Here is an 18,089-nt window from a genome sequence, read left to right as displayed (position 1 = left end):
ATCATTCTAGCTGTAACACAATGAGCAATTTCTTTTATAAGTAATATAAAATGTGAGATAATATTTGGGTGTTAAATTTCAAATGTCTTCTCCAGAGTAACATTTACTCCCATGTATTCATTTTTCCTTCTTTTCCAGTTGAAAGAATTCAGAGTCAGTGGGATGAAGTACAGGAACACCTTCAGAACCGGAGGCAACAGTTGAATGAAATGTTAAAAGATTCAACACAATGGCTGGAAGCTAAGGAAGAAGCTCAGCAGGTCTTGGGGCAGGCCAGAGCCAAGCTTGAGTCATGGAAGGAGGGTCCCTACACAATGGATGCAATCCAAAAGAAAATCACAGAAACCAAGGTTAGTATCAAAGATATGTTCTTAAAATAAAATACACTGGATAAAATTATACCATGGATTAAAATCTACTGATTTTTAATGTTAATTTATGAAAAGAAAGCAAGCTGAAATGAACAGTAGTCTTTGCAGTCAAAGTAAAGTAGAGATTAGAGGAAAATTGATGGCTAATATCAATGTTAAAATTAATTTTGTTTAATAAATTAGATACAATGGTGTGGTTTTCACATTGCATCATCTTTTAAGATCTCTTCAAAATTGTTGCGCGTACTTCTGTAGTATCATGAAGTCAATCAGGTGGACTTAATTCCTTCTTAGAAAAAGTAACAGGTCTACTCCTTCCTACTTTATTTGAGGGCACTGAATGGAGAAGGGAAGGGTGGATATGAGAATAAGGTAGGGATAAGGTGTACTCTCACTTTCTCCTCCCATTTTCTGACCTCCAGCCCAACTTCCCTTCTTTCTCTTCCTTTTCTTCTTGTTCCTCTCTCCCCCCCAACCAAACTTCATCATATATTTGTCCACTTAATAATCTAGAACTTTTCAGGATAAATGAAACAGAAAAAGGAAGGGAAAGGAAATTTGTTTGACTGTGTATTATCAAGCACCAGGCGTGGTACTTTATAAATATTGAATCCTTTCAAACCTCATATTTATAGGTCAGTTTGGAAGGACCTTAAATGCTAAACAATGGGTAGTCCTTAGGGGATTTTAAGCAGAGAAGTGGCATAGTGAGAACTTGATCACATTGAAGACAACACTCTATAGGGTTTTTTTCTGGTAGGAAAAGGCCTTCTGCTAAACACGTATTTGAATCTCAGATTGCCTATGTCATCTGAGAAAAAAGCCATATAGTTTTTTTGCATGGAATGGCCCCCATTTCTAAATTAATCATTGTTTAGACTATGCTGAGTCACAGAGCATATTTATTTACACTAGGTTTATTTGAAAAATAAACCCTGAAATCTCAGTAGCTGAATACAATGGTGATTAATTCCTTGGTTGTGTCCTAGTTCAATAGAGGTCAAAGAACCCTTCTTGGGAGCTCTCTCCTAAATGGTGACTTGGGGGTCCAAACTTTTCTAATTTTATCAAACTATAATTTTAAAATCATGGCTGCCCAAAGTCACCACAGAAGAGTAAGAGAGAATGTGGTCAAGACATGGGGTTTTATGGCCAGGCCTCGAGATTATGGACATCACTTCCACCCAAAACCCATTGACCAGAACTTGTTCCCAATTTAATTTCAGGAAGAATAAATGGGAATAATGAACTAGTGAGCTTTTAGCCAGTCCTTGTCATAGCTAGTTTTCCAAAGGGTCTGAACAGCAACGAGGACAGGATTTTTATTATATGACAAGAATGTTAGAAAGCCACATAGGATTTTACAAACGTATCAGTACCTTTGTTGGAGGCAACATCTAGATGAATAAAAATTCTCTCTTTCACAAGATACTTTTTACCACTAAGGTTTTCTCCCTTTGATGAGCATAGATGAATTAGGAATTTCTAATGATGGTTTGGCCAATTTTTCACTTGACTATGTGAAACAGAATCCATGTGGTTATTCTTGAGGGTTCTGGTCTTATCCATCATGTACACAGTATGTTATGCTATTTCTTTTTTCCTCTCAAAAATTTAGGGTTCTGTGAATCTAGCGGATCACGGAACAAAGTGGTTAACTGGTCAGGAGGAATTACCAGGGAAAAATAATTTGGATTGGACCCTTGAGTTAGACGAGGGAAAGGAGAGATGAGAGGCATATAGAGACAGAGTTGATCAGGGCAACAAGACTCTGAAATTTGGCAATTGAGAAATACTCTTTTTTTTTTTTTTTTTTTTTTTTTTTTTGTGGCACGCGGGCCTCTCACTGCTGTGGCCTCTCCCGTTGCGGAGCACAGACTCCGGATGCGCAGGCTCAGCAGCCATGGCTTACGGGCCCAGCCGCTCCGCAGCATATGGGATCTTCTCAGACCGGGGCACGAACCCGTGTCCCCTGCATCGGCAGGCGGACTCTCAACCACTGCACCACCAGGGAAGCCCGAGGAATACTCTTAAAACATACAGGAATCCTAAAGTGATAGCAAGAAGGATTGGGGTTTAATAGCTTTTGGAAAAGCAAGGAGCTTTAAATAAGAGACAGAAAGAGTTGCAAAAGAAAGTATGAAAGGAGGAAACAAAACAATTTTTTCATCAAAATGAGTAAGGTGTTTTGGACACCTGAAACAAAGACAAGATTGTATTATATTTGCTATTCTTGTCAAACTTTTGAAATAAAAATTTGCTTTTGAATAGTCCATCTAAAACTGCATCTTAAAAATGGCTCAGCCATTATCTTTGGAAACTTATGTTTTTGTTTGTATTATATGTTTAGGAATTTAATGATATATATTGCTGTAACTTCACTGTAAGTTCCTAACATAAAGAAGACTAAAGCTGTAATTTTCCTGTCCATTTCCTAAATGACATATGCTAAAACTAAAAGTAATACTAACCCTAATAACTAACATTTAGTGAGTACTTGGCTATTTGTCAAAAACTGTGCTAACCACTTCACATATATTGGCTTATTTCATCCTCCCAAACACTTTCCATGAAAAGTACTATTATTGTTCCCTGTTTACAGAGAAGTAAATTGAAAGCCTAGAGAAGTTCAGTAACTCCTCTTTAAAAGCAGCGGAGTTGGGATACGAATGCATAGCAATTACTCTTTTTTTTTTACATCTTCATTGGAGTATAATTGCTTTACAGTGGTGTGTTAGTTTCTGCTTTATAACAAAGTGAATCAGCTATACATATACATATATCCCCATATCTCCTCCCTCTTTTGTAAACGACCTCACAGATTTCCTCCTTAACCGGTTGTCTGTGTGGCTAAAACAAATCAAGAAAACACCCTGAGGATCAGAAAGGGAGACCATTGTAGTTGTGAACTGACAAATAAGGTTATATTACTGATAAGCCAACAGGTGGAAAATGAAAGCGGTGAAACAGTATACCAGGGAGAAGTTTTCATATTTTGTTTTACTGTGAAAAACTAAAAAGATAATTGCAAATTGTATTCCATTTTTAATGAAACTACAATGTTGAATTCTTATAAAAGGAGCCTTATAAAATCAGGGAGCCTTCAACAGTGGAGGGCTGCCTTTATGTCTAATGTGTTATCATTCCTGAATGATATTAGCTGGCTTATCACTTACAATTTTATTTGAGGAAGAAAGTGTGAAAATAGACGTATTAGACAATGGTTAATTTGACAAGGATCTCCTTGCTCCATGAATTCTTTCTTAGTCTGTGTGTCTAGGGTTAACAAGAGAGCTTGGTGAGCCTCGTAAGGCAGTCATCAGGCTGTCTCTATAGAATTGGAGAGCTGTGATTACAGCAGCCAGCCTCCTTTGGAGCAGCATCGCTGATGACTGCCCTCCCTGTGGCAATGAAATGGTTTCAAAGCCAACCACCACACCGTTACACTCTTTGAAAACTTAAACCAGTCACCATACCTGAGCTAAAGAAAAAAATCACTCATAATTCTGATATTTTCATGATTCATAATTGCTAACCTCTGTCTATAATCTCTTCCATTTCTTTTTTTCTTTTTCTTTTTTTTTTTTTTGGCCGCACCACACGGCTTAAGGGATTTTAGTTCCCCGACGAGGGATTGAACCCAGGCCCTCGGCAGTGAGAGCATGGAGCCCTAACCACTGGACTGCCAGGGAATTCCCCTCACTTCCATTTCTTATCTACATATTTTTAATTGTCTTCATAATGTAGATAAAATTTTGAATTCTGATTTTAAAGTTAGTATTATATAAATATATATGTTGCTACATAACTTTGAATAATTATCATTTTTAATTATAATATTTCATTAAGTTCCATCTTTCACCATTTCCCTACTAATTAGACACTTAGAAAACCTCCACTCTTGGTTAGAAAAAATAGTGGAGAAAAAATTGGAATAACAACAGCCCCTTCACAAAGTAGAACTGAAATCTGAGATAGCATCTGGGAAAAGTCCATCTTGAAAGCATAGACAAGGTGGAAGGAGATAGAAACAGTAAGTATTTGGCAAAAGAATAGACTGTAGATAGCCCATCGTGTCAATAATTAATGAGTAGATCATTAAATGATGCCCATAATGTATGTTCAGTTTCTTTCTTTCCTATATAACCCTTAATTTTTTGGAAACAAAAACATAAGTTGAGTAAGTACTTGATTTTGATAACTGCATGGCTTCATTTGCTCTTCTACATGGTCCTAGTAAAACAATAATGCTCTTTTGAGATAGAAAGACAGATATTAGGGGAAATCATACAGGATTTCCATCCTAATCAGAAAGCCTGCCAAAAGGCTATGGCAGAATCCTATGAGATATGATGCCATTTAACTTTCATAAGAGGTCAGATGGTATGCCTTTGGCACCTAAAACTGCCAGCAATGGTCATCATGGGATTTCTTTTTTTTTTTTAACATCTTTATTGGGGTATAATTGCTTTACAATGGTGCGTTAGTTTCTGCTTTATAACAAAGTGAATCAGTTATACATATACATATGTTCCCATATCTCTTCCCTCTTACGTCTCCCTCCCTCCCACCCTCCCTATCCCACCCATCCAGGCAGTCACAAAGCACCGAGCTGATATCCCTGTGCTATGCGGCTGCTTCCCACTAGCTATCTACCTTACGTTTGGTAGTGTATACATGTCCATGCCTCTCTCTCGCTTTGTCACAGCTCACCCTTCCCCCTCCCCATATCCTCAAGTCCGTTCTCCAGTAGGTCTGTGTCTTTATTCCTGTCTTACCCCTAGGTACTTCATGACATTTTTTTTCTTAGATTCCATATATATGTGTTAGCGTACGGTATTTGTCTTTCTCTTTCTGACTTACTTCACTCTGTATGACAGACTCTAGGTCCATCCACCTCATTACAAATAGCCCAGTTTCGTTTCTTTATATGGCTGAGTAATATTCCATTGTATATATGTGCCACATCTTTATCCCTTCATCTGATGATGGGCACTTAGGTTGTTTCCATCTCCAGGCTACTGTAAATAGAGCTGCAATGAACATTTTGGTACGTGACTCTTTTTGAATTATGGTTTTCTCAGGGTATATGCCCAGTAATGGGATTGCTGGGTCATATGGTAGTTCTATTTGTAGTTTTTTAAGGAACCTCCATACTGTTCTCCATAGTGGCTGAACCAATTCACATTCCCACCAGCAGTGCAAGAGTGTTCCCTTTTCTCCACACCCTCTCCAGCATTTATTGTTTTAGATTTTTTGATGATGGCCATTCTGACTGGTGTGAGATGATATCTCATTGTAGTTTTGACTTGCATTTCTCTAAGGATTAATGATGTTGAGCATTGTTTCATGTGTTTGTTGGCAGTCTGTACATCTTCTTTGGAGAAATGTCTATTTAGGTCTTTTGCCCATTTTTGGATTGGGTTGTTTGTTTTTTTGTTATTGAGCTGCATGAGGTGCTTGTAAATTTTGGAAATTAATGTATTGTCAGTTGCTTCATTTGCAAATATTTTCTCCCATTCTGAGGGTTGTCTTTTGGTCTTGTTTATGGTTTCCTTTGCTGTGCAAAAGCTTTGAAGTTTCACTAGGTCCCATTTGTTTATTTTTGTTTTTATTTCCATTTCTCTAGGAGGTGGGTCAGAAAGGATCTTGCTGTGATTTATGTCCTGGAGTGTTCTGCCTATGTTTTCCTCTAAGAGTTAGATAGTTTCTGGCCTTACAGTTAGGTCTTTAATCCATTTTGAGCTTATTTTTGTGTATGGTGTTAGGGAGTGATCTAATCTCATACTTTTACATGTACCTGTTCAGTTTTCCCAGCACCACTTATTGAAGAGGCTGTCCTTTCTCCACTGTACATTCCTGCCTCCTTTATCAAAGATAAGGTGACCATATGTGTGTGGGTTTATCTCTGGGTTTTCTATCCTGTTCCATTGATCTATCTTTCTGTTTTTGTGCCAGTACCATACTGTCTTGATTACTGTAGCTTTGTAGTATAGTCTGAAGTCAGGGAGCCTGATTCCTCCAGCTCTGTGTTTCGTTCTCAAGATTGCTTTGGCTATTTGGGGTCTTCTGTGTTTCCTTACAAATTGTGAAATTGTTTTTCTAGTTCTGTGAAAAATGCCAGTGGTAATTTGATAGGGATTGCATTGAATCTATAGATTGCTTTGGGTAGTAGAGTCACTTTCACAATGTTGATTCTCCCAATCCAAGAACATGGTCTATCTCTCCATCTGTTTGTATCATCTTTAATTTCTTTCATCAGTGTCTTATAATTTTCTGCATACAGGTCTTTTGTCTCCTTAGGTAGGTTTATTCCTAGATATTTTATTCTTTTTGTTGCAGTGGTAAATGGGAGTGTTTTCTTGATTTCACTTTCAGATTTTTCATCATTAGTGTATAGGAATGCCAGAGATTTCTGTGCATTAATTTTGTATCCTGCTACTTTACCAAATTCATTGATTAGCTCTAGTAGTTTTCTGGTAGCATCTGTAGGATTCTCTATGTATACTATCATGTCATCTGCAAACAGTGACAGCTTTACTTCTTCTTTTCCAATTTGGAGGGATTTCTTTTATTTGGCAGAATCTTGGTTTATTTCACAACCTGTTTCCCGGGCTATTAAGATTGGTCCAAACTTGCCAGTGGATTCTTTGGAAAAATTATTTCTTGATGATTTTAAACTTTCTTTTCCAGTGTAGAGAGATTTACCCAGGCTCAGAATTTTCATTTATTTTTTTCCCCTTTCATCCTTTGAAAGAGAAATTCCTTTTTTTGTCTCTCTTGTGATTGCTTTTGTGTCAAATTCAGCATAAAAGCTTTTCAAACGTGACGGCATTAGCTGTTTTGTGCTTGGCTGAGCTAAGAGTACATGAATTCAGTAGAGAAGTGAAATCTTATTTGAGCCTAGCTGATTTAGCTATATAATACTTAAAACTATCTGAGGTGAGAAACCCAATAGTTTATCAAATTATTAAATAAAGATTTCCAAGGCTGCAAAATATCTGTGTTTTGAAGACATTCTTTAGGGAACTTGAAATGTAGATACACTGTAATCATGTAATTAATTTTAAAAGTTGAACTTGTTATATGTAGTAAATCTGATAGCTATTTGAGGATTGCAAATTATTTTACCAGGGAAGAAACTAATCAGAGAGAACTTTTTTTTTCAAATATGGAATTAGAGCCTTGTCATTTTCATTATTTGAGGGAACGGGTGGCATTAGATAGTATCCTTATCTACCAAAAAGATATATACAGTAATGGAAGCTAAATTCTCCTTTCATACATTTTATTTACTCTTAGGATGAGCACAAAATTAAATCAGCAAATTGACCCACCCTGGTAGTTTGAGGTTTGGATTTCTGATACAGTAATGAAAAACATTATCAGAAAACTTCTTCGTAGGACCTGCCATTTTTTCATGTAGTTTCTTTATTCCCTTTTGTTCTCCCCTAAAGATCCCACATGATTAAGAAGAAAGAATCAATAACCTGATAGTCCTTTTCCTCCCAAAGTATGTATAAAGCTATTAAATTTCTCAAAGCACACAAACAGAGTGCTTCCTACATCACTGATAGAGAACAGGAAAAATAATGGGTGGTTTTCCAGATACTGCTATAGTATATAAATATTTAATGCAGAGTCACAAAGACTTGGATAGCATTATGCTCTGATTGCACCATATTTTGCCTTATTTCCTTTTCACACTTTAACTTATTCCATGCTTGAAAATATAATGTGGCAACTCTGTAAATCCACTCCTCCATAAAAGCAGCAAATGCAAAATTGTTAAAATTGCCTTTTCTAAACTCTGGAAATTAACCAGAGGTTGGCAACAATATGTAAACTACTGAACTTCACTAAGAACAGCAGGGTTTGAGGGTTTTTAACTTGGCCTTTTCCCATCAGTTTCTCCCAGCTACACAGTAGCCTTAAAAATTAATAGTCTTACAGCTACCAGAGAAAAAGAATAGAACTTGTATTGAGCATGTTTTCTGACCACAACAGTATGAAACTAGAAATCAATTACAGAAAGAAAAATGAGAAAGGAACAAACATTTGGAGACTAAACAATAGGCTACTAAAAAAGTAATGGGTCAATGAAGAAATTAAAGGGAAAATCAGAAAATACCTCAAGACATATGAAAATGGAAACACAAAACTCCAAAATCTATGGGATGCAGCAAAAGCCGTTCTAAGCAGGAAGTTTATAATGATGCAGGCCTTCCTCAAGAAAAAAGAAAAATCTCAAACAAGCAACCTAACATACCATCTAAAGGAATTAGAAAAAGAACAAAGAAAGCCCAGAGTCCTCAGAAGGAAGGAAATAATAAATATAGGAGAAGAAATAAATAAAATAGAAACAAAGTAAAACAAAAAAATAGAAAAGATCAGTGAAACCAAGAGCAGGTTTTTTGAAAAGATAAACAAAATTGATAAACTTTTAGCCAGGCTCACCAGGAAGAAAAGAGAGAAGACTCAAATAAACAAAATAAGAAATGAAAGAAGAGAAATAACAACCAATACTAGAGAGATACAAATAATCTTAAGAGAATACTACGAACAGTTATACACCAACAAATTGGACAACCTAGAAGAAAATGGACAATTTTCTAGAAACATACAACCTGCCAAGACTGAATCAAGAAGAAACAGCCAATTTGAACAGACCAGTAGTGAAATTGATTTTCTAGTAAAAAAAAAAAAACCAAACCTCTCAGCAAAGAATAGTCCAGGACCAGACAGCTTCATAGGAGAATTCTACCAAACATATTAAAGAACTTAAACCTATCCTCAAACTATTCCAAAAAATTGAAGAGGACAGAATACTCCAAAATTCATTGTATGAGGCTGCCATTACCCTAGTATGCAAACCAGACAAAGGCACTACAAAAAAAAAAAGACACGAAAATTATAGGCCAATATCTTTGATGCATATAAATGCAAAAACCTCAACAAAATATTAGCAAACCAAATCCAACAATGTGTAAAAAGGATCATACATCATGATCAAGTTGGATTAAGGATGGTTCAGTGTTTGCAAATCAATATAATATACCACATTAACAAAAGGAAAGATAAAAAAACACATGATCACCTCAGTAGATGCAGAAAAAGCATTTGACAGAATTCAACATCTGTTAATGATAAAAAACAAACAAAAACTCTCAACAAAGTGAGTATAGAGGGGACATATCTCAACATAATAAAGGCCATTTATGACAAAGCCACAGGTAACATCATACTCAATAGTGAAAAGCTGAAAGCCTTTCCTCTAAATTCAGGAATAAGACAAGGAAGCCTACTCTCACCACTTCTATTTAACATAGTATTGGCAGTCTTAGCCACAGCAATCAGACAAGAAAAAGAAATAAAAGGCATCGAAATTGAAATGAAAGAAGTAAAACTAACTATTTGCAGATAACATGATGCTTTATATAGAAAACCCTAAAGTCTCCACCCAAAAACTAGTAGAACTCAGAAATGAATTCAGCAAATTTGCAGGATACAAGAGTAATATACAGAAGTCTGTTGCTTTTCTATATACTAATAAATATTGGAAAGAGAAAGTTAAAAAAAAATCCTGTTTAAAATCACATCGAAAAAGAATAAAATACCTTGGAATAAACTTAACCAAAGACATGAAAGACCTATACTCTGATGAAGGAAGTTGAAGATGATGCAAAGAAATGGAAAGATATTTCATGCTCTTGGATTGGAAGAATTAATATTGTTAAAATGGCCATAGTACCCAAAGGAATCTACAGATTTAATGCTACCCCTATCAAAATACCCATGACATTTTTCACAGAACTAGAACAAATAATCCTAAAATTCATATGAAACCATAAAAGACCCCAAATTGCCAAAGCAATCTATAGAAAAAAGAAAAAAGTTGGAAGTATCACCTTCTCGGACTACAGTAATCAAAACAGCATGGTATTGGCACAAATAGACACGTGGGTAAATGGAACATAGTAGAGAGCCCAGAGATAAACCCACACACCTATGGTTAATTAATCTATGCCAAAGGAGGCTGAAGTATACAAGGGAGAAAAGACAGTCTCTTCAACAAGTGGTGCTGGGAAAACTGGACAGCTACATGTAAAAGAATGAGATTAGAACATTTCCTCACACCATATACAAAAATAAACTCAAAATGGATTAAAGACCTAAATGTAAGACCTGAAACCATAAAACCCCTAGAGGAGAATATAGGCAGAACACTTTCTGACATAAATCATAGCAACATTATTTTTGGATCTCTTTCCTAAGGCAAAAGAAATAAAAGCGAAAATAAGCAAGTGGGACCTAATTAAACTTAAAGGCTCTTGCACAGCAAAGGAAACCGTCAACAAAATGAAAAGACAACCTACAGACTGGGAGAAAATATTTGCAAATGATGCTACTGACAAGGGATTAATCTCCAAAATATACAGACAGCTCATACAGCTTAGTATCAGAAAACCAACCCAATCAAAAAATGGGAAGAAGACTTGAGTAGACATTTTTCCAAAGAAAACGTTCTGATGGCCAATAGGCACATGAAAAGGCACATTTGCTAATTATTAGAGAAATGCAAATCAAAACAGCAGTGAGATAGCACCTCACACCTGTCAGAATGGCTATCATCAAAAGATCTACAAATAACCAGTGTTGACAAGGATGTGAAGAAAAAGGAAGCCCTTTGTACACTTTTGGTGGGTATATAAATTGGTGCAGCCACAATGGAAAACAGTATGAAGGTTCCTCAAAAAACTAAAAGTAGAACTACCATATGATCCAGCAATTCCACTCCTGTGTACATATCTGAAAAAAATGAAAACACTAATTTGAAAAGATGCATGCACCCCAGTATTCATAGCAGTGCTAATTATAATTACCAAGATATGGAAGCAACCCAAATGCCCATCAACAGATGAATGTATAAAGAAGATGTGGTATATATATACACACACACACACACACACACACACACACACATACACATACATACATACATACATACATACATACATACATACAATGAAATATTAGTCATGAAAAAGAATGAAATTCTGCCATTTGTAGCAGTGTGGATGGACCTAGAGAATATTATACTGAGTGAAATAAGCCAGACAGAGAAAGACAGTGTGTATTACTTATATGTGGAATCTAAAATATATTACAAATGAATGTATATGCAAAACAGAAACAGACTCACAGACTGAATGTTTTCCCCTGAGATCAGGAACAAGATAAAGGTGACTGCTCTCACCACTTCTATTTACCACGGTACTGGCAGTTCAGGATGGGAAAATAGGCAAGAAAAAATAGATAAAAATCATCCAGATTGGAAAGGAAGAAGTAAAACTATATCTATTTGCAGATGACATAATCTTGTATATAGATGATCATAAGGAATACACTAAAAATGTAATTCAGCAAATTTGCAGGATCCAAGATCAAAATGCAAAAATCAATTATTTTTCTATATACTAGCAATGAATAATCTGAACAATGAAATTCAGAAAATTTTTTCATTTATAATAGCAACAAAAAATAAAATAATTAGGCATAAGAGAAATGCAACACTTTTCCATTAACAACTACAATGCTGAAAGAATTTAAAGAAGATTTAAGTAAACGGAAAAGCATGCCATATTCCCAGATCAATAAACTTAATATTGTTAAGATAGCAATATCCCCAAATTGATCTACAGACTCTATGCAATTCTTATCAAAATCCTCACTAGTTTTTCTGTAGAAATAGACAAGTAGATCCTAAAATTCATACTGAAATGGAAGGGACAAAGAATAGCCAAAGCAACCTTGAAAAAAGCACAAAGTTGGAGGACACACAGTTCCTAATTTCAAAACTTACTAGAAAGCTACAGTAATCAAGACAGTGTGGTACTGACATCAAGGTAAACATATAGATCAATGAAACAAAATGGAAAGTTCAGAACTAAATCCTTGCATTTATGGTCAATTGATTGTTGGCAAGAATACCTAGACAATTCAAAGGGAAAAGAATATTTTTTCAAAAGTTCATGCTTGCGTAACTAAATGTCCACATACAAAATAATGAAGTTTGACCCTACCTCACACCATACAAAAAAATTAATTCAAAAATGGATCTTAGAGCTAGATATAAGAACTAAAATATTAGAACTCTTATAAGACAACATAGGAGTAGAATGGGGCTTCCCTGGTGGCGCAGTGGTTGAGAGTCCCCCTGCCAATGCAGGGGACACAGATTTGTGCCCCGGTCCGGGAAGATCCTACATGCCGCGGAGCGGCTGGGCCCATGAGCCATGGCCGCTGAGCCTGCGCTTCTGGAGCCTGTGCTCCGCAACGGGAGACGCCACAACAGTGAGAGGCCTGCGTACCGGGGGGTGGGGGGAAAGGAGAGCAGGAGTAGAATGAGTTAGGCAGTGTTTTCTTAGACATGACACCAAAAGCCAAAGTGACAAGAGAAAAAATACATAACTTGGGCTTCATCAAAATTAAAAACTTTTGTGCTGCAAGCAATATCATAAAGAGAGTAAAAAGATAACCCACAGAATGGGAGAAAATATTTGCAAATCATATATCTGATAAGAGACTTGCATGCAGAATATGTAAAGAACTCTCATAACTCAATAAGAACAAGAAAAACTCAATTATAAATCAGCAAAGGATTTTAATAGACATTTCTTCAAAGAAGGTGTATAAGTGGCTAATGAGCACATGAAATGATGGTCAACATCAGTCATTATTAAGAAAATACAAATGAAAACCACAATGAGATACCACTTCATATGCACTAGGGTCATACTTGAGTAGGTATGTCAGTCAGGATAGGCTAAGTTATGCCACAGTAACAAACTATCCCCAAATCTAGAGACAACACAAAGTTTATGTTTTATTCACATTACATGTCCACTCTAGATTGACAAGGGCATTCTACTTAGCTTAGTTATTCAGGGAGTGCAGCTAATGGGAGCTGCATCTTGGTACATACTTCTCTGATCAGAGAGTCAGGAAGCATAATCAATGATGCCACTGGCTCTTAAACCATCTCCCTGGAAGTGACGTGTAGCCAAAATCAGTTATGGTATCATCCCTAATTCAGTGGGGGTGCAGCTGTGTAATCCTCTGGTATGAAAAAGGCTCCGAATGTCTGTGAACAATAATGTAGTCTACTGCAGTAGGTTCATGGGATTTGAAAATAGCCGAGAAAATGCGACTTTCTGGGGATCTGTCCTCTGGCTTTCTCTCTAGAATCATTTCCACCCAACCATGTCCACACCCTCTCAACCAGACTTCTCTTAGATGCCTGGGGTAGCTGGGTGATTTGTTAATTACAACACTGCTTAAGTCTTTTAATAAAGTCAGCAAATTAAAAAGAGAGCCCAGATAAAGAGAATGCTTTCCAAAATGTCATAATGAAATTAACGTAATGAAGCACTTGGAGGGCTCTCCTCCGTTCTTTTTGTATAAAACTTACTCCAAAGACGCTGGAAAAGAAAGGGGGCCTGAAAAGTAAAGAGGAGGGAAACTAAATTGTATGCCATTAGTTTAATTATAAAAATTCATTACATGAAGTCATGTAAGACAGAAAATAATGGAACTCTAATGGGTTGGCCGATAACACATTTACCAGCCTGCTCTCAGCTTGTAGTCATTGTTGAAAGGACAAAAAAGTAACAACTTTGGTATGTAGTCCTCAGAGCTATTGAAAAGATTAATCATTTCCAGTAAGCTGGAAAATGAGGGCCGTTTTCTCAAATAGTATCCCCTGTATAGTGTTACCTTCTGAAATAGAGTTGCTTGGTAATGTTAGAGGTTTAATAGATGAGTCTTGAAGTTTATGGTGAGAGGCTTTACTTTTGAAATAGATTCCTTACAGATATTTTAACATTTCTATTATATATCCATAAAGAGGTTTTCTAGGTCATTTTAATTCACACAAGCAAGAAAGAAATTGTATTTCTTTTTTCCAATAAATATGTATAGAACATTAATTTATACTTAGGAGTAAACTGTTTAGTGATTTTTTAAATAAACCAAATATGTATTTTTTTCTGCTGTCTTTGTTTAGCAATGTCTTACTTTATTATATACAGTAATTTTCCAATCATGCTATAATCATCAAGGAGACTATTTTATATTCTTCAAAATTCAATTATAATAAATCCAGCCATCCTCCTTAAATCCTTTTATGTGGAAGCATATCTTCTTTAAGTAGATTGAACCCTAAATATTGAAGCCAAGAAACCTGCATTTTTGTGATGCCTCTTTCACTGACAAGCTATGTCACCTTCAACAAGTCACTTAACCTTTCAGGGTTTTTGTATGGGCAATTATGGGACTGGGTAAGAGCAAAGGAGATAACGAAAGGTCAAAGTGGATATTTATGTAAGGATCATATATTTGAGGGCCTTGTAGTCCAAGGAAAGAGGTTTGGACTTTGTCTTGTAGGTAACAGGGAGCCATTGAAAGGTTTTACAGAGGAATAATGTTATATTTCCATTGCAAAAAGATCCCTTGAGCAGCTATACGTGGATGGAAGGTCTAGAGTAGAGGGAAGGAGCCAATAAAAAGGTTATTGCAGAGTCCAAGTAAGAGTCGATGAGGGCTTAAGTTAAGGCAGTGGCAATGGAGGTAGAATATTTGGATATAAGGGAAAATTATGGTACAACTTCTATATGGATGTGCTCTCTGCCTCTTCTTCCAGTTGAGGATCCACTTGCACTGCAGAGGGAGAAGGTTGAGCGAGGGACAGAACCTTGGGGAACACCAACATTTAAGGGGCAGGCAGCAAAAGAAACACTTTGAAGCTTAAGAGTATATAGAGGACACCCAAAGAGAGGGGACCAAGGAAAGCTAGAGCCTCAAGAACGGAGCAGTCAGTAGCACCAGTTGCTGCACACGAGTCAAGTAAATGAGAACCTAAAACTTTCCACAGACAGTGACCATTGGTGACTGAATCAGTTAAATATTTTCACAGAAGTGCTGCATGACAAGCATCTTCAAAACGCCAGTGGCAAACAATAATAAGCATTTCTTTCTTCGTGAGTTTGCAGCTCGTCTGGGGTGGCACTGCTTCACACCGCAGGTTGATTGGGGTAGCTCTCGTCCACACGTCACTCATCCTTCTCCAAGGATGAGCAGGCTAGCCCAGGACACGTTTGTCTCACGATAATGGCAGAAGTGCCAAAGGGCCAGCCCCACTGCAGAAGCATGTTTTGAAGCCTCTGCTTGTGTCACTTCTATTAACATCTCGCTAGAATTAGGCAAAACAAGTCATATGGCCAAGCTCATTGTCAAGGGCAGGGAAGTAAACTGCCCTTTGTAGCAGGAAACTCAAAGTTACATAGCAAAGGGCATGGATACAAGGTGGGGTAAAGAATTGAGGTCAATAATCCGATTTGCCAGAGTGACTTCTTTCAGAATAGTTTTAGTGAGGTGGTGATGGCAGAAGCCTGATTTTGATGAATTATAAAGTGGCAGGAACGTAATCAAGTTGAGGCAATGAGTGAGTATTTGCCTTCTGAGGAGCTTAACTGTGAAAGGAAAGAAAACGATGCAGGTTTTGTTGTTGTTTAAAGATGGGTGAGAGACTCATGTTTGAAAGTTGTAGAGAAAGACCTTGCAGAGAGGCAAGAGGTTGAAAAGGCACAGAGAAGGGAGTACATGGAGGGGGCGGGGGAGGGGGAGGGCGAGGGAGTGTCCTTGAGCACAAGAGTCACCTCTTGCTCTGAGGCTGGAGAGAAGGATGCAAGATGTGAAATCTGATATTTCGTGAAATTTATGCTTGATGTTAAATTGCCCCGTGTAATTATAGGTAGTGTCATTTGCTGTGAGATTTCTTCCAGTTTGTATCATCAGGGTGCAGTTTAGAAACCACACAAAATGTTTCAAGTAGAGGGAATTTAAATACAGAGGACTGGTTCCATGGCTAATGAAGGAGCTGAGAAGTCCAACAGGAGATACGCAACTCAGAGTTTAGTGACATCGGGAAGCTGTTACCACTTCGAGGGTTGGAGAGACATCACGTGTCACCAAAGCCCAGAAGCCAGAGCCATCTGGTGCTAACTTGACCACTGTGTGGGCTGCACAGCAGTACTGAAATTACAGAGAGAGGGTCTGTCCAGTGGGAAATGGAGACACAAAGAAGATACTGCCCACATAGAGAGAGGGAGAGATATACTCTAGTTTCAGCCTTCCTCTGGCTCTCTCACTGGCCTAACCATCTAGAAGCCAGCTAGCAAGAAATCCTGGGATTTGCTGATCCCCTAAAGTGGTTAGTCCATCTGCAATACTGAGCAGAGTAGGAGAGGGGCAGAGAATGGGTCTAAGAGCTAATAAGCTCTTAGCTGTTAGCTCACAGAGCTAATTTTTTTAAATGAATCTCTTAGTTCATGTATGCAAACACAGTATCTAAGGCAAAAGGAGAAAACCCAGTATGTAGAACTTTTTATCTGTAAATATATTAGGATCCTGTTTTATAAATTTCCAAGTGTCAACGAGAAATTAATCAGTCGACCTAAGAAAGAAATGGAAATTTTTATTTGAGCCAAATTTGAAGATTATGACCTGGGAAGAGCATCTCAGAAAGCTCTGAGAACTGTTCCACTTGTCAGAAGTCAAGGCACAGTTATATAAGTTTTTTGAGACAGAGGGCTATACATCAAATGACGTATTATCGACCACTTATATAATCCAGATCTAAGCATAATTGTGGTGGATCACATGACCCCTTCCAAGATCAAGAAGGAATGTTAAAAACAAAAAAGGAAGGAATGTTATCTTTTAAGGAGTTGTTTTGTTGATGCTGGGAGAATGCTGCTTGTTATGGTTGAGCAGGTATTCCTGCGGATGGTGGGGGGGGCGAGGTTTGGTCGATGCATAACGCAGATACACAGTGTACAGTGCAGGCAGAGACATGGCCAAAGGGCAGAGAAGAACTTTTATATTTAAAGTTTTCTTGTCTTTTCATAAAATATGAATTGTATTTCACACAAGCAATTTGATTTTGATTTTGACCTCATAACAAATGTGAGGCATAGTAAGCAGCCTAAGTAATCCCATCCTATTTTACAGACAACAAAACTGGAACTCAAAGGTTAATGACTTTAAGATCAAACTGCAAGACAGTGGCCAATCAAGCCTTCCTGGGAAGGTGCCTCTTCATTACTCTGCATTGCTTTTTATGATGCTCCTTTGAGTCAGGGCCATTAACTCTTTTAAAATCGAGTTCACCTGAAACAAACCTGAATTTCACTTGTAGGTGAATATCTCAAAACACATTTTATAAGAAAACTTAAACAATACTCAACTTTAAAATTTTAATTGTAGGTCTACATACTCACATTTATCTTCTAAATTAAAGGGAGACTTTTAGAGGTGCAGCGTTATAGACAATGTTTATAAAACAGTGGGTCCCTTTCTTTCATTCATTAGAGGCTCACCCTGTGGTGGCTGTAGTATGGTTCATTTAAAAATAGCAGCAGTAGAGGACTTCCCTGGTGGTCCGGTGGCTAAGGCTCCATGCTCCCAGTGCAGGGGGCCCAGGTTCGATTCCTGGTCTGGGAACTAGATCCCACATGCCACAACTAACTAAGACCCAGCGCAACCAAATAAATAAATAAATATTTTTAAAAAACTAGCAGCAGCAGTAGTAGTAGTAATCGTAGTAGTAGTGGTGGTGGTGGTGGTGGTGGTGGTGGTGGTGGTGGTGGTGGTGGTGGT

General features: G+C 37.3%; 1 protein-coding gene across 4 annotated transcripts in view; it reads left to right on the top strand.

Annotated features, from left to right (window-relative positions):
• DMD (dystrophin) overlaps positions 1-18,089 on the top strand; it is a 2,234,319-nt gene that overhangs the window by 1,675,314 nt on the left and 540,916 nt on the right. For all 4 annotated transcript variants that reach the window (XM_027096086.1, XM_027096084.1, XM_027096085.1 and 1 more), the window contains one exon: positions 139-350. In XM_027096086.1, the coding sequence (XP_026951887.1) occupies positions 139-350 (212 nt within the window). The remainder of the gene's footprint in view (positions 1-138; positions 351-18,089) is intronic.

Source organism: Aethalodelphis obliquidens, unplaced genomic scaffold, assembly GCF_003676395.1.
Source record: "Aethalodelphis obliquidens isolate GAN/ISIS:26980383/991018 unplaced genomic scaffold, ASM367639v1 scaffold98, whole genome shotgun sequence".
Taxonomy (NCBI): Eukaryota; Metazoa; Chordata; class Mammalia; order Artiodactyla; family Delphinidae; genus Aethalodelphis; species Aethalodelphis obliquidens.
This window is presented reverse-complemented; position numbering and strand designations above follow the sequence as displayed.